Source organism: Populus alba, chromosome 18 (assembly GCF_005239225.2).
Source record: "Populus alba chromosome 18, ASM523922v2, whole genome shotgun sequence".
Taxonomy (NCBI): Eukaryota; Viridiplantae; Streptophyta; class Magnoliopsida; order Malpighiales; family Salicaceae; genus Populus; species Populus alba.
The window spans coordinates 5667572-5690134 of record NC_133301.1 but is presented as its reverse complement, the minus strand read 5'-3'; the positions used below and the strand labels follow the sequence as shown (position 1 = coordinate 5690134).

Here is a 22563-nt window from a genome sequence, read left to right as displayed (position 1 = left end):
AGTTTTTTATTGTAATTTTGTGCTCTCCATGACCTAGCGGCCAACATATGTTGTTTCATGCCCACGCAAAAACCATAACTATTTTTGAAATTAAATTTTTTTTTATTTATAGTTTTGCACTTCCCATAACTAACTGCCCAACTTTAAGATTTTTTTGAGGTCTCAAGACAATTTTTGCATGGCTATGTAAAAACCATAATGTTATTCAAAATGATTTTTTTTTTTTTTGTAATTTTATGTTTTATTTGACCCATTAGCCAACCTCAGACACTTTTTGGAGCTTCAAGGTATGAATTTCCATGCCCATACCAAAAATCATAACTTTTGTTGAAATGAGTTTTTTTCAAAATTTTATGCTTTCCATGACCGACCAGCCAACCTTAGGTGCTTTTTGGGGCCTCAAGGTACATCTTGCGTGCCCATGCAAAAAAGATAACTTATTATCAAAATGATTTTTTTTGTTGTAATTTTGCATTTTCATAGTGAACCGACTAACCTCAGGTATATTATGGGACCTAAAGGTATGATTTTGCATGCCTGTGTGAAAACCATAACTTTTGTTGAATTTGTTTTTTTTTTTCTTGAAATTTTTCACTTTCCACAACCAACCGGTCAACCTCAAGCACCTTTTGAGGCCTTAAGGTATTTTTTGCATACTCCTGCAACAACAATAACTTTTGTTGAAATGTTTCTTTTGTGATTTTTTGTTTTCCATAACCTAACAAAGATGCAATCCTTGTGGATTTATTGATCCAGAAACCCACAAGCATGATTGACTCCTAAAAAGCCAAAAATCAGATTTGATAGAAGAGTGTGATACACCAATTACCTTGAATTAAGGCATAAGCATTATTGGAATTTGAACCTCTACCCAACAATTAAAGAATCACGAATGAGAAGTACATGAAAGATTCCATATAGATAGTTATTCTTTGATAAATTAAATTCAATTCTTTTAAGAACTAAAAAACATACGAATACCTCACAACACACAAACAAAGATATGGAAAAATATCAATAATCATCCAACTAAAAATAAGTTCTTAAAATTGAGTATTTATACTCCCTAAATAACTTCAAAGGTGTTGGGTTTTTTGGAACATATACACACAACAAAAATGGTAAATTTAAAAATTTTCAAGAGTCCCAAGTTCTTGTTAGACATATCCAGAGTTATTTAAAGTTTATGTGAAGATTACCTGAAGATTAGATGTTCTTTTTAACTTTAAACAATTGCTTCAAGGTTAAGTTGTTACAGACTACAAGTATCTGTCCTCTAACAATAATCCACACAAACCATTAATGATAAATCTCCTAAATCCTTTTAGAAGAGAGGGATTTCTATGTCTTTAAGTGCTAACTCTTTTCTTTTGAATTTTTTAAGTGTTCTATAATGTAATGTGTACTACATGTTGTACATAAAATAAGAGGCATAAAATTATGTTTATAAGGAAACTTAAAAATCTTAAAAATAAAAAAATATTAATTTTTTTTTCTTGAATAATATCACATATATTATTTTAGAATTCATTTAATCAAGTCCCTACTTGATTTTTGGTATGTTATTGCAGGCAATCAAAAATAAAACTTAGATTATTAAGAATATATGTATAAATACAAGTACATATCATTCCCATAGAGAGCATCTAACCTAATTTTGTGCTATGTGAACAAAGATAAAGGGTTTTTAGTATAATTTTAAGAAAAACAACCAAAAAACAACTCAATTTAAAATATCAAAATCAATGAAAAGAACAAACATTGATTTAAGTCAACATCCACATTGGGTCTTTTAAAATTGATCATTAATGCAAATAAATATCAATTCATACTTTTAATATTCATAATTGGAACTATTTTCCTATCTCTTCTTAATTGTAGTTAATTAGAAAACAAGCAATCAAATTAACCTTAACTACTAAACAACTCAAGAAAAATGCTAAAAATTTAATCTAGTAGTAGCCTTAAGAATTAGAGAGATTGATAAAGCTAAACAATATAAGCACAAGCGATTGCATTTAATTCAGACACATATTCTTCTTAAGATTTGCTAATTTCCAATGCAACAAATCATTAACCTTAAATACTTCACAGATTACAAAGACCAAATAATTATGGATCTGGTATCTAACCTAGTAGTAGATTGCAACAAATAATAAACTAGAAGGTCTCCTAGTAATTATACAAGACAATCATGAAAATAAACATTATAAAACATTCAATACTAAAATTATAAATTGAACAATGAAAACAAATTACATTTCATAGTCTTATTGATTATGAGGCTTTTGTTTCTTTTGACCAAATTAAAATTTAGTTACATAGTATTATGATGAAAACTTGAAGAAGAAAAAGAAATTAGAGAAGAGGGAATTTAGATGATATAAGAAATAAGAGAGATGTCTGATCTGATCCCTCTTTTTTCTCTTTTACTCGTTCATTTTCTTTTTAAAAGCTTATAAAATCTCCTAAAAATACTCTTAATATTATCTTCTAATAATAACCATAAAATCTGAATATCTAATGAAACTATTAATAATAAAATAGAATCTTAATATAACAAGGAAGGTAATATCTTCAGCTAGAATTCATGCACCAAATTTGAAAGCTTTTGAAAATAAATCATATCATATTAGATTTACAAGCCAAAGAATGTTCCAACTTGTAGGCAATACAGATGTAATGACTTTAAAACTACAAATCTAAAAGATGTCTTCCAAAAACATGTCATCATTTAAGGAGGAGAATAACACTTTTTTTTTCTTACAGGCGATACAACAATAATTTGAGCATATAAATGTGTTGTTTGGTAATATAATAATATGTATTGTTTACTAATTTGCAAGATATGTAATCCCAAAGGGCTCCTAATTTAAGGAGGTAAAAGAAACTAAGACTCTAAGCTTTAAAGGTTGATGATTAATTTTTTTTAATAAGATTAGTAAAGGAAAGCTAGGGTGAATTACAAATAATCTACTTGTTAACTAGAAAGATGCAGTATAAGTCCAAAAATATGAAAAACATTTAGATGGATGCTTCAACAAATGAAAAACCGGATTCATATCTTGAGAAACATGTCATCATTGATTCTGATCTTAATGATGCTAATGGTGAACAAGTATAATATAAAGTTGAGGGTGAGTAACTTACGAATAGGCGTGCATTAAGTTTCAAGTCAAAGATGATAATTTAGAGCAGTGAAGAGAGAACATTTTTCATTTAAGATGCCACATCAGTAATATGGATAAGAAGTATTGACCTTTACTGTCTTTATTACCTTTATATGGATATGAGAGAGAACATCCTGAACCTCAGTATGGAAGTTTAATCTATGGTCAAGGAGTTCATGTGCTTGTTTGTATACATGAGAGCGAAGAAATTCTAGTGAAACGAACCAACCCACCAATACAAAGAATTCATTAGAGGTGCCAATTAGGCCAATCATAAGGTTAATGGTCAAGAAGTTAAATAAGGAACTAAATAGGTTTGTTCAACATATTTAGAGCAAGGCTGATTTTAAAAAGGTTACAACACATATAAGGCAACCCATAATGAACCTAATCCAAGTGCAAGAAATGCCTAATTCTTCCACAAGATGGGCTTAGGGTTGGCGGCATGATGGAAGCCCTGTTTGGATAAAATTTTTTATATGCAACAAGAAAATAATTATGGCAGCAATTAATCCTACTTATATTATGATATTTTGGCAAGCTAATTTGGGAGTTTTCATCTATTACAAGAATTCATTATGAGTGACATCAAAAGCTTTTCTTATATGGCAAAGATTAATCAAGATTCTCCGATCTACAAAGGGAAACTAGAGGCGGCAACAAAGAAATATATTTGTCTTCAATATTTTCCCATGTATTACAAAGATTCCTAGTTCTACAAGGCAAGCCAATGGTGTCAATATTCAGAGATGATTCTCCTAGCTTATTTGGGATTTCTAAGAAGTGATAATTTGATTTTAGAAAGACTAGGACGTTAAATTTGGGCACACACATATTTAAATTAGGGAATTACACTATTTTAGGGTTATTTTGTTCCTATATGTGCGACAACTTTGGTTTTATAAATCAAACTTATTATTTTTATTATTTCTACTAGGTTTTGGATTTATTTTATTTATTTTAGGTCTCATTATAAGTAGGTCCAAATTAGCCCACAACCTTTGAGTTCATTAGAGTTATTTAGAGAGTATAAATACTCCATTGTAAGAACTTATTTCAGTTTGATGATTATTGATATTTTTCTGCGGCTTTAATTGTGTGCTGTGAGTTATTCTCATATTCTTAGTTCTTTAAAAAATTGAATTTGACTTGTCGAAAAACAATTGTAATCGTGACATTTTCCTTATACTTCTCATTTACGATTTGCTAATAATTGGATGAGGGTTCATATTCCAATATTGTTGTGCCTTGGTTCAAGGTAATTGTTGTGTCAAACTCTTATATCAAATTTGAGTTTTAGCTTTTAAAAATTGTGTCAATTTTACTTGTGGGTTTCTAGATTAATATATTCACAAGGTTCATTTCATCAAATCATGAAGATGACTTTTTAGAATATGCTAGTGGGGTTAACTTACAAGATAAGAGTGGTCGAGTTGAAAAAAAATGGCGAGTTGGCTAAAAGAAGAGAAAAAAATGGCCACTTTTGATGAAAAAAAAGATTCTTGAGGAAAAACAAATAAAGAACCATGAAAGTTTTTATGCAAGAAAGAGTATTTTTATGAATGTTTTTTTGTACTATTAAGCATATGCAAAATAATGTTGATGCTTCTTTATAGCAAAATTGTGAGGATATATTGTCCATAAATGGTGCTTCTTTTCTTTTTTCCTTTTTTTTTATCATTTTTTTTTACCCTATTTCAATATTTAAACATTATTTTTTGTATAAAAAAAATAATCCAGCCGTGTGATGAAGCACGACCATTGAGGCTAGTTTTAGCTAAAGTAAATAATCTGTTATTCAATATCTAAATATTTTCTTAAGTATTCAAAAATTCCTTTTAAGTTTGTGGGATTTTTTTCTATACATTGTAACATATATAGTTTAATCCATTGTTATGAAACCCGACTTATCTCGACAAGTTGACTCGGGACCCAAGCAACTTGGGGTCTTGATTGAGTTTTAAATAGGCACAACCTAGACTTGCACTTGGCCGGGTGAAACTTAGGTGACCCGTTTGGTCAACCCGAAATCTATGTGACCTAACATAACCCAAGTGAGATCTAAATTTTTTTTTCCCTATATTTTTTAATAAATCTAAAAAATATAAAATTAATTTATAAATATTTAGCCTCACATATTTTTTTAAAAGCCAAAACCAACCTGGATTATTACTTAACTTTTGAATGTGAAATAATTATATATATAATCTATATCTATATAGATTCTATCTTAAATTTTCTAACTATATATAACTTATATTTACATGAATTATTTTTTTTTATTTGATGTAAGATATTAAAATCTCAAATATATTTTTTTAAATTTTTTTCAAATTAATCCAAGTCAACTTATATAACCCGAAACTTAGCTCGTTAACCTGGTAAACTCCTAACCAAGTTTAATAATTATAATTTAATCTTTAAATAACATTTTAATAAATGACAAAAAAAAAAATTAGGGATTTCTCTTACACACACAGAGCTCATACAATCATGTGCTTCTCACATGACAGAAAATCATTGAACTTTGATAAATGGAACTATAATAATTTGTGAAAGAAAAGAAAAAGAGGAAATTAAGAAAATCAGCCTTCCCGAATTCAAATTTCCTAACCCTAACCCTAACCCTAAAATCCTACTACTTCCACTCTGATTTCCCCAATTATCCAAAATATCCGGATCAAACACAAGGAATTTCCCAAAATCTACAGTCTTTGTTACTCTCTTGAGTATTACCACTTGAGAGCAGTCCATCCATCCATCCATCCATCATCAGCATAAGCAGATGGGTGTCGATTCTCAGGTGCATGCCTGTCATAATAATAATAAAATAATAATAATAATAATTCATAGCCTTGCAAATGCCCACCAATTAGCTACGTAGTGTATCATATATATAAATAAATATATAGCGAGCAGCAGCGTTTGCCGAAGAGTGAGGAAAGCAACAGGGACAGCCTCAGAGTTGAGAGACAGATGAATAATATTCTGTCGTGATTCTTCCTCATCGGTGGCAGTCAATAGATCCGGCTAAACTGGATTTATATTAAAATTCAATTCATCCCGTTGAGTTTAGTGATCATATAAGACAAGGAGGAGATCTGATGATGTGAACATAGTTTTCACTGGGCATGACCTAAAAATTGTGCAGATTATGATATCTTATTGTAAAGCACAACTAGTTCAATTATACTTCCGCTGCATCCAGCATTAAGAATTTGGAGGTATGTTTTATGGTTACAATTCATTTTCTCCATCTCCACAAATACATTAGTGTTTGCGTTTCTGTGTTGTTGATTTAATGCCAGGAGTTTGAGGGTTTTTTTTTTTTTTTTTTATTATTATTAATATGTCAAGTACATGTAGAATTTAGAAGTAATCATCTTCTACTTTGATACAATTATTGTAGTTCTATACTGAATAATGCTCTTACTATCAAGTCAGAATCCAAAATACAATAGGAAGGAAAGTTTTGGTTTATTGCTCCACACAAACCTGTCTCTCATGTCCCTTTTACTTTTGGTCTCTTAAAGTCATAGCTACTTCCGATTTATTTTTTATCCTCAATTTTAAAGGAAATGCCTTTTTTAATTAGAGGAATTTACACTTTGTATTGATGGTGTCTTAATGGTGAACTGGTGGCGAAAAAAAGTATAATTTGTCAGTAAGAGGCTGCAACTTTCAGGATGAAGGCAACCCTGTTTTTGTTCCCATTTCTTTTAGTTTAATCAAAATGATATATTTTCTTTTAAGAGCTCATATATATCATATGAGCCGTGGTAATTTTGTCATTAACATTTTATTTAGATTTCATACATGAGTCTCATGTCCAAAATCTGTCAGTTTGGATGAAAAAGTTTGACATAATTAGGGATGTAGGGATCAATTGTAGACTCACCTCACCCTCTTATATATGGACAAATTACCTTTATCCCAATTTCTAATTGTATCATTATTTTTATGCAATTAAAAAAAAAAGAGTAAGACTATACAAACAGAAAATTATATTAAAAAGCACTAATAACATTTAATGCAATGATTTTATAAATCATGTATATGGCAAGTAAATCACTTATATAACACCATTCATCATTTGCACTTCGGTTAGTAAGGTTTTTATGTATGGCTTTAACTTTTAAAGATTTGATCTTTAAGAAGTAACAATCTCATAATACTGGCAGATATATGCCTGTAAACCTTGTAGAAATTAAAAATCTACTAAATTGAGGAACTTGTAATGTAATGGAATTATGAGTCTCAGCATGGTGCAATGCTCCTGATTATCTCAGCTTGGTCTTGTTCACCTAATTTTCTGCAATTTCAAACTATTTCTGGTCATGTTGGGAATTTTAGTACAAGTTGTCATTGAAAGTCGTTTTATAGATGAACTTGAATTTCAGTTCTTATCCTTTGATTTGTGTCCTTTGCAGGTGCATCATCCTTTACTATCGTTTGAACTCTCCAATTTGCCTTTATGTGCCACAATACTCCTACTTTGTCATGCATTATTGTATTTATTGGGTTTATAACACAGAGTTTGTGTGGAATCTGATGCAATGGCAATGTCTAGTAAGTTTGATCTGTCTTCTGATAGCTCAGATAGGCAAATATACACCAGTGGTCAGCGTGGATCCCACTTAGCTGCTCGGATGGACAGATCGAGTAGCTTTCGTGAGACCATGGGGAATCCAATCCTATCTTCTCTCCCGAACATGATTCGAAGCAGTGCTGTTGTAGTACAGGGAGATGTGATGAACTTCTTTCAATGCTTGCGTTTTGATCCAAAGGTGGTGGCCTCAGATCACAAATCTAGTCGTCAAGGGGACTTTAAACAACATGTGAATGCCGCTCTTGGAATTTCAGCAGATGACTCTACTGGTTCTTTGAAAGGCAAGGTGGTATCGTCTCCCTCACCCGAGCAAATCAAGCGAGTCAAGACTGGTCTGCGTGAAAGCTCAGTCAAGGGCAGGTAGTTCTTTGAATATTTTGTATCTTACACAATACTTTTTACTAGTTTAATTGAGTCTTATTAAATAATAGGGAACGTGTGAAGATTTTTAATGAAGCCTTGTCTGCATTCAACAAGTTTTTCCCATCCATACCATCTAAGAAGAGGTCTAGATCAGAAGGTTATTCTAATGATCGACCTAATGCTTCTGTATCAAGTGGTCGGTCAGTCCTTGCTCCAGGTCTGGGTAAAACGGGAATTCAAAATCATACAGCCACCAGTGGTTTTGAACTTGAACAGCAAAAGCCAGAAGAACAGACCAAAAATGCTGTTCCAAACAAGCGCACACGAACTTCTTTGATGGATGTTCGGGTATGTGACTTATATTTTCCTACTACTTGCTCTTGCACTACTCATATATGATGGTTTATAATTTTCTTTTATTACCAATTATGATTTTTTTAATTAATCTGTAAAGTCCACGTGACTTGTGATTTTTGGTATTGTTTAGGTATTATTTCCTTTTCTGGGTTGCATTTGTAAGCCAGTAGTAGTATATTTGACCCTAAATTGATATCTCCCTTAATATTACATGGAAGATTCCTGTCTTTAGCTGATTTACCTTTTTTTTTCTTTTTTTCTTTTTTTATTCCTTTTCATTCAGAATCTCACTGAATTTGAACCCCTTCTTCATCCCCTTCAAAGGAGGAAGGGATGGTACCAGGTGGTTCAGTTACCAGCTATTATTTACAGCTCTATTAATTATAAGACTTTTATTTTTTGTGGCACCTTGGTTTCCAGTGCCTAGTCATAGTGTTAGTGGTGCCTGCCAGGTTTTCCAAATGTCATGGACATTCATGTCTTAGTTTCTTTAAGTGAAAGAGTACTTACAAGCTCTGATTGATAAAGATGAATATGCAGGGCAATTCTCTGGTCAGGTCATCTGTTACTGTTGACAAAGATAGGGAAGTGCTAAGGTTTGCAAATAATGGTGCAGTTCAAGGTGATCAAACTTTATCAATTGGTGTTGATGGTTGGGAAAAGAAAAAAATGAAGAAGAAACGTTCTGGGATAAAGCCAGATGTTTCTTCTAGTGTTTTGTCAACTAAACCCACAGATGGCTATCGGGAACCAAAACAGGGAGCGCCTCAAATACCTGTTACTGATGCTCGTTCAAGATTGAACATTGATTCCCATGTGTTCAGGTATGTGTTCTGAAATTGATCTATAATTCTATACCTGCATGTGATTACTACAATAGTGCTTGTGAATGTACACCACTATGTTTTTCCATTTTGCGAAGTTATCATTTTTCCATGAGTGTTAAGAGTTCCTGATTCTACCCTCTGTTATTGCATGATGTTTTCAAGCCTTATGGCTATTTTGCTCCAATAGGAGGATTGGTAACAACAATCATGCAATTTGCTATTGTTTGTGACATGATATTTTAATACCATATTTATTTTACACTGCTCTTGTTTCTTTCCTTTTTGTTATCATCCTCTTTCCATTTATGGTTGTGAGTCTACAGTCCAGAATTTTTTGGGGAGCCAACTTCATTTATATTTTTGCTGGAAATTCATCATAAGCAAATGCTAGTTAATTTGAGATGAAATTTGGAAAGCTATCAATTTCTGTACGGACCAAAGTTGTATTAATAAAAAAGCGAAAACACTGGGGAGAAAAATGGCACACCTATATGATAAAAATGTAGTTATCTCTTTTGAATTCAGTGATTATCTTCTCTGTATGTGATTTTTTCCTGTGCTGTATTTTTCTTATTTGGGCTAGTTTCAAGGACATAGTGGAAGAAAAACAATTCAGTTTAACAGCAATAGAGGTCAAAGCACGTATGGTTACACCTGCTGCCTAAGACACACAAATACTGTCTTGAATGCCTATTTATGAAGGAGATAAAATTGCATATTTTGTCAAGATGATATATACTGGTTATCTCAAAATTCACATCAAAATGTTTTCACAATAATACAATTCGCCTTTTGTTTCAGTTGTTGTCTTTAAGTATTGCTATAGCGATAATCTGGTTAGCATATGCTGTGCTTGATTAGCTGTAAAGATCTGTTAAGTTCCTGCAACTCTTTGATTAGATTGAAACCCATCACTAGTTTTGGGAACAGTGAAAGGATTTTTTCCAAGGTTTCGGCTTCACGTGATGGTCCTGGCTTTCATTGAAACAATAATTAAAAGAAACTGCAGTTATGGTAAATTATTCTTAGATTTCCTTTTGTTTTCTTTAATCTGCTTAATTGAACTTTAGAGGAAGATATGTTTGGTTATATATTTTGGTAATTGCTTGACATTCGGTTATCTTCAGTTTGTGAAGCAAGATTAACTCGTATTTCACTATAGGCCTGGAGTTTCTAATAGTGCTGTTGGAGTTGGAAAAACAGATGGTATCTCACAATCGACAGGCTTGAGTGTGCGATCAATAACCCCTAGGACTGACCTGGACAATGGTTCTCTTGAAATTGATAGGAGAGAACACCCTCTTGGTTCAGACAAGGAAAGGGTGAATGTCAGAGCTGTTAATAAGTATGCATTGCATCCTTAACACATTCATTCACATGAATTTGTTGTTATTCATATTCTATTGCATATTAGTATTTGGACTTTTATTTAGCTTTGTTTCTTTCAATATCATTCTGGAGTTTTCTCTTCAGATAAATAGAAGATTTCTTGTTCTTTGAATTGTTTTTTCCTTGAATATTTACAGGGCACTTTCTTTTGCTTTATCAAGCCCTTCTTTTGCACTGTTAATATGTTTGATCAGAATGTGCATGGATTCACTTTTCTTTGTTCCTCTACAACGCTCAGGGAAAGTGTTAGGGATGATTTTAATTCTGTTAGTCCCATTTCCGGTGCAAAAATGAATCTGTCTATTCGGGCTCCCCGATCGGGTTCAGCCATTACATCGAAGTTTTCCCCGGTTTTCCATAGAGTAACTGCTCCCAATGATTCCCCTGCTGTTGGAGCTAACAACCGCAAACGCACTGTATCTGCTCAGTCTTCATCTCCGCCTGTTGCTCACTGGGCCAGTCATAGGCCACAGAAGATCTCCCGAACTGCAAGAAGAAAAAATTTCGTTCCCATTGTTAACAATGACGAGAGTCCCACTTTGGATAGTGTATCTGATGTTTCAGGTAATGAAATTGGGGCAGGATTTGCCAGGCGCTTGAAATTAAAAGGTGACACCTTATTGTCAGCCGTGTTATCAGAAAGTGAAGAATCAGGGGCTACAGAGGTTAAATCTAAAGATAAGAGTAGAAAGTCTGATGAGATGGATGAGAAAGCTGGACAGAATGTACAAAAGATATCACCTTTGGGCCTTCCATCAAGAAAGAGCAAGCTAGTTTCAGGTGAAGATCTTGGAGATGGCACTCGCAGGAAAGGGAAGATTGGGAGGGGTTTTACTTCAACAAGGTATCTTATGCCAACAGCAGTTGAGAAGCTTGGCAATGTTGGAACAGCAAAGCAGCTTAGAAGTGCCAGACTTGGTTTGGATAAAAATGAAAGGTCAAACATTCTCCATCAATTTTTCTAGTTATCCTTCAAATGTATTCATTTTGTCTAGCATTGCTGCACTCAGATTGGAAACAAATATTTTCATGAAATATTTTTATGCAGCAAGACGGGCCGTCCCCCAACAAGAAAACTCTCTGATCGTAAGGCTTATACACGCCAAAAGCATACAACAGTCAATGCAACAGAAGATTTTCTTGGTAGTTTACTTTGAAGTCTCTGAGAATTTCTCATTCCCTAAATGTTTTCTTTCCGTCTTTTCTTTTCTGTCTATTTACTTTTGGTCTTAATTTTTTAGTTGGTTCAGATGATGGGCATGAAGAGCTGTTGGCTGCTGCAAGTGCTGTTATTAATCCTGGTACTTGTCACTGAAAATTTGTATTCTGTTTAATTGCTTGAATTCTGTTGTTGTTGGTTAATTGATTTGATTGTCGCTGTAGACCAAATGTTTTCCAGTTCATTTTGGAGGCAAATGGAGCCATTCTTTGGTTTTATATCTAATGTAGACATTGCTCACTTGAAACAACAGGTAAAGCCCTTTGTTTTTAGTTTTAGTTTATGTAGGATGTATTACAATTGCTCTACCTCCTTTTAGCAGCATTTTTATATATGCAACTATGGTCATTATGGATTAATTAATGCGAAAGCTTAAGCACACAGCTAAGGATGAGTCCTGTTTGACCTGTATTGAATTTAAGGATGTGTGTGTGAGAGAGAGGGAGGGCTGACCTTTAAGTACAGTCTAATTTACAAGCCCTTAATTAATGACATTCTTAATAAACTTCTATATTTATTAAAATTTCATTGTTTGTGTGCTAAATAATTTAGCAGTATTACGCATGGCTATATGTTGAACTTCTTATGACAGTCAACACACTCTGGTCATGTTGCAAAAAAGTTCAAACTATTGTTGCTAAGATTGAGTACTTTTATTGCTTCCCTTTCTATCTTGTTATCGTTTTAAGGTTGCCCTCTTATGTGGAATTATATTCTTGCTATCAGCAACATTCATTCAATAAGTTTGTTGCCAACAGCATGGAGGTAGAAAAAGAAGAGTTTTTCATTAAGGGAGATGACAACCCCCATAATAAAATTATGCATATTGATATAAGCTTCTGTTTCAACCCAATGAAAAATGGTATATACCTTTGAATTTGAACTATCAACCATTCACAAATACCTCCCACCTACAGGAGACCATGTATGGAGTCTTGACACTTGAATCCCTCATTGGTACACTTCTATATTCTTTCATGAAGGTCTCCTTTGTCTTGATTGAGACTAGGAGTAAATCTCTCATAAGTACACTTCTGTATTCTTTTGTGAAGGTCTCCATCTTGGTTCAGATTAGCAGTAAATAGATATTTGCCTGTATCTCCTAGCCAATGATTTGGAAGACTGGTATATATTAAATACGGCAATGAACTTAGATTTTGGGTTTCTTGATTTTGAGTATGAAATCAATGTTGTGTAGGTAGTGTATTGATGCTTTCAATCAGTGTGAAATTTGCTAGAATCTAATGTATTTTTTCACACAACACAAACACATGTATTTGATATGCTTTTCTACATCATGAATTATAGTATATTTCTTTCATGAAAAACAAGTATTCCTTTTCTTTTATGTTCACCGAATGTATGTCATTTCTGACATGTTATTGTTGTTGCACATCCAAGGCTATATTTTTTTTTTCTTTATGCAAAAGCTTGTCAATGTAGTTGATTTTTTTCTTTACTTGTTGTTTTAAATGACAAATAGTTGCAGTGCTGGCCGGGGATCCTACTAGCCAATAACTTAAATTTAAGGTTCCACTTATCTGTAATATATCTATGGAGGTGCTCTATATAGAATGTCACAAGCACTCATCTCATACTTTTCAAAATCTCTAATTCTATTACTGATTAAGAAATATTATGGTGAAAAAATTTCCTATATTATTTTCTACCTGTGATGGCATCGTTTTTGTCAAATAAAATCTTGTGAAAACTGTGAGTTATATTAATTTCCTTAACCCTATGATTCATTTTCCAGGGAAGTATTGTATATGCTGCACTATCAGCAACACAAGTCCATTCTGATCCAAACAACTGCAGTACAGTCCCTAATGGGTATGGGTTATTTGATCACGAGAGGGAAGTTGGGCATGCTGCTGAAACTAGGACTTCAGAACTTCTTCCAGATCAGTTAGTGCATGAAGAGAGAGAAATTCCCCTTTATAAGATACTCTTGGCAGCCATAATTTCAGAGGAAGATTGTACCTGTGGAAATGGAGACCTGGAATTTGATGCGTATGGAGTTGGTTTCGAGCTGGATGAGGAATTGGGATCAAATTGTGTGAATCACCTAGATAATTTTCATTTTTCTGGACATGCTGCATTTAATGGTTACAAGGTGACTGGGAAGCCTGACCATGTTGAGACAGATATTGATACATCAGGCATCCCTAACATGAGTATCAATTCAAACTTCAGACATACTGTAAATGGTGTACTTTCAGATCATGCATTGGTACCTGGGATGGTCTGTTCCAAATTTCAATATGATAATATGAAGATAGAAGAAAAACTTAGTCTGGAGGTTCATAGTCTGGGAATTTTTCCAGAACCATTGGTAAGTTTGCTTCCACATTTAGGTTATCCTTCACTGTTTCATCATTTTTTTCCTGCATTTGATCTGTGTTTGGACCATGAGGCTGGGTAATGTGTTGGTTCTAATTTTAGCAGCAAATGGCTTCATATGTTTGATTATTAAGTCAGGATTAATCTGAAGTGTTGCTTTCTTGGAGCTTCTTTCTCTTTCCCCTTCTTCTTCCTTCTGTCCCCCTTTTGAAGTTTCCCTTCTCTCAGTTGTGGGGAGGCAGGAGCATGGCAGGTTTTGGCAGTATGGCTCCTGGGGCTGCCTTTGAATGTCTTATGTAATATTATTGCAACAGCGCTAAGATCTGTTAACGTATACCATTTATTACGACATGCAGATGGATGATGAAGGAATCTGTGGGTATATCAGCAAATTAGAGGAGAATCACCATGGGCAGGTACTTCTGATTATACTGTAAAAACCCGTCATAGCAAATGACTTCAATCAATTATCCTTTCACTCTCTCTCTCTCTCTCTCTCTCACTCGCTGTATATATCTTTGGGTACATCTCTAATATTAAATGAAGCAAGATTATGATTCTCTTTTATTTCCACTGTTTCCTTCCTTTCTGATTTTGCATGACTGTTGTTCAATGTTCTGTACTGTTAAATTTGTTTACTCTTCATTTCAAGTAGGAAGTTGAAATATGAATCTTTTGTTTGCATTGATATTTACTGTTGAGCTTTCCATTCTGCGATGAGTTCATTCTTTTAACAAGGTCATCTCATGGTTTTGTCTGCTATTATGATAGGTTTCGAAGAAGAAAGGTTTGTTAGACAAACTGTTGAAACATGCCTCAGAAATTAAAGAACTCCAAGAAAAGTAAAGAATTCATTCTTGAGACAGACCCATTTGCTTGTCTTTTTACTTAAACTCTCACTATGTACTCATGATACTGCATGATTGTATAGGGAATTTGAACAATGTGCTCATGACAAACTCGTTACAATGGCTTATGAAAAGCACATGGTAATTTTCTTACCGTTTATTTTTCTTTCCTATACTTCATGCTTTGACGTGTATTTTCAAGTTTTTGTTATGAATATATCAGTATAATGAGACTGCAAGCAAAGAAAGGGCAATAATGCCAAATATATCTGAACTGACCTCTTAAAACTATGAATGGAACGTTTTGCAGGGCTGAACTGCAAAATAAGCTATGGCTTACGTGGGCTAGAATGAGTTATTATAGATTCGTAGAAGTAATAGATAAAGGAAACAAGAGGCATACAAGTATTTTCTGGTGATCTTGTTGGTCTTATATTGCATTATTTATATGTGATTTTTGGGTACCTTCTTTGGAAATTTATTGCAATTAATTGTCACACTTGTAGGACCTGTAGCAACCTTCACACCCAAAGTGTAATGATATAGTTGATTAGCTTATAAAGTTATTAGTAAAGAGTACAATGAGTTATTTCTACTCATAAATAACAATGTCCATAGATCTGTGGTCTGGGTCCTTGGCTGAAAATTTACCTTTTTTCCCCTTTGTGCATGACATCGGCTCTCTGTTTTAAGCCAAAGGTCTTTATTTCCCATAAAAAATATGGGTTGAACCCTTTGATCACCATCCGCATCCATGTTATGTGTCTATATATATATATATATATATATATATATATATATATATATATATATTTTGTGAAGAAACAATAATCCATTAGACTGAATCTGAAAAGGCAACCCGGGCAAGAGGGAGAACACTGCATGTTAGTTGAAAAACCTGCAAAGGCTGCCTAAGAAAAGAAAAAAAATTGGTACAGAAGGTTTATTAAGTAGTTGTCTTGAAACCTTGTTTTGCCCAAGGCAAAATCCTTGTGAATCATCAAAAAGTTCCTAGAATCATATATGCAACCAGCATAATCTAAGCATGCTACTTCTTCAGCAACTTTTTTTTTTGTTTATATCATAATCATAATCATAATCGGTGTGGTTTCACACTTGTTCATCCTCACACTGTCACTGTAAATAAGTGTAATCTTACTGTTAGTGTCTAGTTACCTGACTCAACTCATATAGCATGCCCGTTCCAGAAAAAAATGATGAAATCCAGTGAATGGTTGTTTAGTAGAGAGACAATATGGGAATTCTCGAAGCATCAAATGAATTCTTTCTGCTAAATTGTCTCATGATCCAAGTATGGTATGCCTGTTCCAGGAAGATCTGATGAAAATCCAGTGGAAGGTTGTTTATTAGAGAGACAATGTGGGTGTGCTCAAAGCATTTAATGAATGGCCTTCTGCCATATTTTCTCTTGATCCAAGCAGGAGGATAGAATTAGGAGAAATGCAGCATGTCAGCATTGTTTTGAAGTCTGAAGGTGTGAATGTGGTGTCATCAGGGTACATGGCCAGAAGAAAACAACTGAAGTATGTAGTTTCCAGGACATGATTTTAATTATAAAATCCTCGGTTGAAAACAAATACATTTCTGGTTTGCTAGTTAGCTACTTCAGCTCCCCTCACCCCCCTTCTCTTATGCGCTTCACTGAGGGGTGAGTTGCATCATTGTGTGTGCATGCAATTTCCATCCTGGAATCCATCTGCTTTGTTACTTTGTAGGCTTTTCTTAATGGTAGTTCCTTAGGTAACAACAAACCCACTGTTCCATTTAACTGGTTTTTTTCATTTCTGGTGCTAGTTTCATTTTCTTTTTATCATGTGGTGGTCGGTAGGTTGTTATTATTTAAAAACTTCCTAGGTTGTTTTTATTTTAAAACTTCCTTAATGGGTTAGCTAACACAACATTAATTGATAGACTTGTTGGGGTCCTAATGCTGGTGGTGGGAAGGGTTCCAGTAACAAAATGGCCAAGCAAGCTGCCTTGGCATTTGTTAAACGGACATTAGACCAATGTCATAAATTTGAAGTTACAGGAAACAGCTGCTTCAGTGAGCCCTTATTTAGGGATATGTTCCTGTCTGGGACTGCCCACCTAAGTGGTTCACAATCAGTAGATACTCCTACCAATGATGAATCTGCAAAGTTGTATGGCAATACCTCAACCCGCTCTTTGGAAGCTAGAGTTTCAGGTAATTTTTTTTGCTTCAGAATTTGCTTTTGGAATTCATACATGTCTGGATGCGTGTTTTAACTTTTAAATCTCATTTTTCTGGGTTCTCGTGGTCTGTAATGTGTTGTTTTACCTTTTGTATTCGTGTTTTCCAGTTACATGGCACAAATTTGGATTGTTAATGTTGTCTTTTCTGCAGCTTCCATGGGTTCACAGCCAAGTCCTCAAACTTTACCTCTGGGGAATGAGGATAGCTACATTTCAAATCCTTCCGATCTGTTTCCACCTTTCAATCATTTATCCGAACAAATTACTGGTAAGGAAGATATGTTGTCAAACAGGGTGAAGAAGAGGGAGTTGTTGCTTGATGATGTTGGTTGTACTGTTGGTAGTCCATCAAGTGCTCCATCTGTAATAGGAGGTTCTCTATTGAGCATTACAAAAGGGAAGAGGAGTGAGAGAGACAGGGAAGGAAAGGGGCACATCAGAGAGATTTTATCTAGAAATGGAACTAATAAAATTGATCGACCAACATTTTCTAATGCAAAGGGGGAACGAAAAACTAAAACAAAGCCCAAGCAGAAAACAACTCAACTATCTGTTTCTGTGAATGGCCTTGCTGGCAAGATATTAGAGCAACCAAAAACAACTTTGCCTTCTGAGGCAAGGTCAAGTGAAAACAATACTAATAGCAAAGCAAAGGAAAATGATGGGTTTGTTTTGGATGCGTTGGATGATGCTGTTGATTTGTCCAACCTGCAGCTTCCAGGAATAGATGACAACCAAGGACAGGATCTGGGTTCATGGCTGAACATTGATGATGATGGATTACAAGAGCATGGTGACATTGACTTCATGGGCCTTGAAATTCCAATGGATGACCTTGCAGATCTAAATATGATGGTTTGAAGTCTTTCTCTGTATAGTCTTATTCATTATACTATTGACAAACAAAAACATAATCACTGTTGTCTAAAGATGACCAGTTATATGGATGGTCATTCAGTCACTGGTCCACAATTAGGTTATATAGATTCTTTTGTATACTTCACAATTTTCTAGTGAACCTTTCGGATGCTTTCGATTTTGTTCCTGTATTAAGTTGGTAACTTCAACTGTAAAGAACTTTTGTTCAAGGTACAAGTTAGTTTGTCCTAGCATTTACATGTTAGCAAAACACTGTATTCTGGCTGTAGCTTTTACAAATCAGAGAACAATGCCTCCTGTACATACATTTTATATTTCTAATAAAATCAGCTTTTTGTTCAGTGATTTATAACTTGCAGACTCTCACATGTATCTTTTCCTGTCCTTTGTTTCTGATTCTTACAGATATCGTTACAGTCAAAGTTATGATAAAACTGACTTTATTAGATGCAGTAACTTCTTTGAGGGGTAGTCCCTGAGAAGACTCGCAAAGAAAAGGTCCAATTACAATAAATTTTTTGTCGTCTCTTTGATATATTTGGCTTTTGATTCATAAACAGGTTCCTGTTGAATGTAATCTATAAGAGCAGCTCATGGTAAGAATTTTCCTTGCCCCATCTTTGCTGTTGTTCTCTCATTAGAATTCTGTTTTTGCAGATTTTATGTGTTTATAGAGATGTAAAATTGTGCTGAAACCCAACAGGTCAATGCTTTTACCGTTGCACCAAGAAATGATCCCAATTAGTAATTTTAGAATGGATGACCATTTGCTGGGAATCCTGCAACGATTAGTGGTCTGGCTAGAATTTTCTTTGCAGTTATATTCGTGCCTGGAATGCAATGCTAGGGTGCCATCTTTCACAGCCCAACGAATTCACCCTCCAGTTTACATGACCAAGGTAAACCTATTATCCGTTACTCTGTGCTTTTTTGCTTAACTAATTAACAGATTTAGGAAATGACTGGTGTCTTTTAAAGCCAGATCAAGTAATTGATAGTAGAATAAATTACCGCTAAGGGATGTCGTCATGATGTTTGTTTCTCATCTCAGCATTTCTTACTGTGCAAGAAAATCCGAACTGGAAGTTCTATATGGAAAAATGCCCCTCAGAATTCAAGTCTATATTTGTCTTCATTGATGCATGGATAAACATACAGGTTTAAGATGTTAGAGGACTTTTCAAACAAGTCTGAACTGCGTAGGCTTTATGAAGATGTGGTTTGCTACAATATTTGTCCTTGCTCATGTACACCCGGACACACAAAGCTTAACTGAAACTCAAATTAGTTACTCAAGTGTTACTAGCATTTCTTCACCATCAATGGCTGTCTCAAAGTGTGGCTCTGTACACCATTTCTCCAAAGTTGTCTATTTGAAATGACCACGGCCCTTCTCTTCCTTTGTTATATGCCTAACCAGAGTTGCTTCAAGCATATTTAGTCTTTGTTTCCACAGTTAAATGGTAGAGATCCATTCAGTTGGTCTTACCATCTTTTTATGCAGGAAGCCATCGCGGTCGTACAAGGACAACACTATGATCATGCAACTTCTAGGGGATATTCTTACTCTGATGCAGGACAATAGTGAATTGAAAAAGAGAAGTAGAGAAAAGAGGAGAAGTTGAGAAAAGAGAAGAGAAGGTATGACTGCAATTTCTTTGATCAATCATTAAAAGTTGTATGTCCACTGGAAAAAAAAATAAATCTAAATAGCAAATCCTATCCAAAACACTACCAACAATTGGGCTAAGGACATACTAAAATAAGACGAAATTTAAATTAGAATCAAACTAAGATCTGTTTGTTTATTGAAAAATAATTTTTTTTTTTTTTTTTAAAATGTAGTTTCCATAAAAAGTGCATTATTTTTCGATGTTTGACCCTATTATAAAAAATGAGTTGGAAAATACTTTTCAATATTCGAGCATGTCATGGAAAATAAATTTAAAAATAATTTATTAATATTTTAATTTTTTTTTCAAATTTATTAAAATACATAGACAAAAACTCACATTAAAAAGTTGAAGGAGTGAAATTAAAAAAATAATTGACCAACTTTTCTAATTGTAAACAAACATGGAAAAAATTAAAGAGGTTTTTATCAAACTGTTTTTCATGAAACAAACAGGGCCTAAACTCAATTATAAATGAAATAAAAGTCCAATAAAATAGACTTAGATGTAGTTAATCTTCTAATAAAAAAGTGATGAGTTGGCCTATTCTATGTCATCTCCAACTATGCACATGTGATTTGTGGCTTGGGTCTAGTGTCTACACCATCTCTTTTAGGATTGAAAAAATTTGAACCTCTTAGTAGCTTGGATAATACTAGTATGGATCATAATCAATTTATTGTAATGTATCTCTAATAATAAAATTATAGTTCAAATCATGCCACCCTAACAATGAATTATATCACTAAATTTCACTAACCTTAGTAAAAACTTCTTTATCTAAAATAGCATTAATATATACCGTTAATGTCAATGAAAATTATAATGGGACAAGGGTCTCAAAAAGATCATCCAGAATGAGTTATTGTCTTTTATATAGAATCAAATCATTTATGTTAAAAATAGAGTTAATATCAAAGTTCTGTAATAGATTTGACATAAGCATTTGATTCCTTATATTGAACATCTCTTTATAAAACTGGTTTTGAAAAGGCCATGCAACTTAATGATCTCATTAAAATAGAGTTTAGGAACTCTATAGGTATCCTTGTTCTTGGTACAAGAAATGAAATGAATCATATTGGAAAAAAAATTTAAGATTTCATTATAAGAATTTGATAAGAAACAAACATCGCTCTTTAATTGCTATAAAGGTGTTATCAACCCATGAAACATTTTATGACATGTGATAAGGAATAAACTTGAGTTCTAGGCAAGCTACAATATTAGAAGAAACATCATTGGTACAATTCCCATTACCAATGATGATCTTACATCTCTTATCCTCACACTTAATGCAAGTGAGAAAAATAATAGCCTCCTAATCTTCGATTCAAATGGGTTGTGTTAGGGTATATTTAATTACACCCACCCTAGCTATACCAAACTCTATGATGTGTTACTCAACCAAAATGAATATGGATTGGACATGACCTGGTAAATTAAAACCATACTCATACTTGTTTAGATCATGAACATCCTCAAGATCGAGTATGTACACTTGATCATCAAAGTTTTTCTCTTATATCCTCTTGCTCCTAGATGACTAGGGTTATATTGGTATAATTGGCTACAACTTGATCAAAAACCTTCACATCTCAAACATTGAACCCTTCAACTCATTTCAGGCATTTCAGTGAGCACTTTTTTGCCCTTGTCTTTCTTATAAGGTGAGGCATCACTAGGGCTGGTTATAAAGGATGAAGTACCTAATAAGAAACCATTGTTCCTAAACTAAAACCTATTAAGGATGTTACAGGGGTCTTGATGGTCATCCATAAGATCTTTTTAACTATCTCATAATCTTGCACTAAGGTATAACTTTGGTTAATAGTAGAACAACTCGGAGCACAACTTTTTTTCTAAGATTATAATTTAAGACCCAACAAAACTTACTCAAAGTCACGACCTCATTCTCCCTAGCAATAAATCTCATGTTGTACTCATTAAATTGTGTTACATATTCACTAACATACTTGTTCTCTTACCTAAAATTATTTTATTGGTATAAAAGATTACCTTTATAAGATTGAGATAGGTAATTTTCTTGTAATTTTTGTTTTATCTCAACCTAATTAGTGATAAGAGGTTCACCCATTTTCTCTATATAGTCCTTAACATCTCTTATAGTAAAGTTGAGCAACATCACTAAACTTTATTTTAGCAAATCTAATATTTTTATTTTTAACCAAATTGTATTAATTAAAAAAGTATTTTATCACGAATCCACCTAGTAAAAGTCCAAGGGTCAAGATGAACGTTAAAATTAGAGGCCTCTACTTTGATACGCTCTATAACTCAATAATTAAGGTTATCATTGTTCAAATGACTTTGATTGTGGTTATATTGATGGTGTCCCTGATAAATATGCATACAATAGTTATTGCTGGAATTTTCACTATCATTTGGTTATCTTGTTTGGAAAATCTATATTGACTAACTCTTATAAATGTTGGTCATCTTGACTTGCATGAGTTGTAGTTGCTCTTAAATGGTTCTAAGTGCATCACTTAGATTCGGGTCCATGGTAGATATAAACTCATGGTTGGATATTAGACAACTATTATGCAAATGCATGCATTACTAGCTTAAAGATGTAATTAACACTCCAATAAATCTTGCAAATAAAACCCCATATAAAAGTAAAGTAT

The 22563-nt window shown here is 33.5% G+C and overlaps 1 protein-coding gene across 3 annotated transcripts; it reads left to right on the top strand.

Annotated features, from left to right (window-relative positions):
* Window positions 1–5720: 5720 nt before the first annotated feature.
* LOC118040636 (uncharacterized) lies at window positions 5721–18584 on the top strand. Of its 3 annotated transcripts, none has more exons than XM_035047612.2 (15): window positions 5721–6394; window positions 7601–8139; window positions 8211–8490; window positions 9040–9323; window positions 10489–10671; window positions 10954–11652; window positions 11764–11858; window positions 11966–12016; window positions 12099–12187; window positions 13691–14269; window positions 14634–14693; window positions 15049–15119; window positions 15209–15266; window positions 17058–17331; window positions 17512–18584. In XM_035047612.2, exons 2-15 carry the CDS (start codon window positions 7727–7729, stop codon window positions 18219–18221), a joined length of 3846 nt encoding a protein of 1281 aa, XP_034903503.1. In that variant the 5' UTR covers window positions 5721–6394; window positions 7601–7726; the 3' UTR covers window positions 18222–18584. The 3 variants fall into 3 exon arrangements, with proteins under 3 accessions (XP_034903503.1, XP_034903502.1, XP_034903504.1); XM_035047611.2 differs by having other exon boundaries at window positions 11957–12016; XM_035047613.2 differs by lacking the exon at window positions 10489–10671 and having other exon boundaries at window positions 11957–12016.
* The last annotated feature ends 3979 nt before the right edge of the window (window positions 18585–22563 follow it).

Excerpts from the sequence above, each read along its gene's own strand:
- LOC118040636 (XM_035047611.2), top strand. The coding sequence starts at position 7,727 with ATGGCAATGTCTAGTAAGTTTGATCTGTCTTCTGATAGCTCAGATAGG. Across the intron at positions 12,188-13,690 it reads TTGCTCACTTGAAACAACAG|GGAAGTATTGTATATGCTGC; the intron begins GTAAAGCCCTTT and ends TTCATTTTCCAG. Across the intron at positions 14,694-15,048 it reads AGGAGAATCACCATGGGCAG|GTTTCGAAGAAGAAAGGTTT; the intron begins GTACTTCTGATT and ends CTATTATGATAG.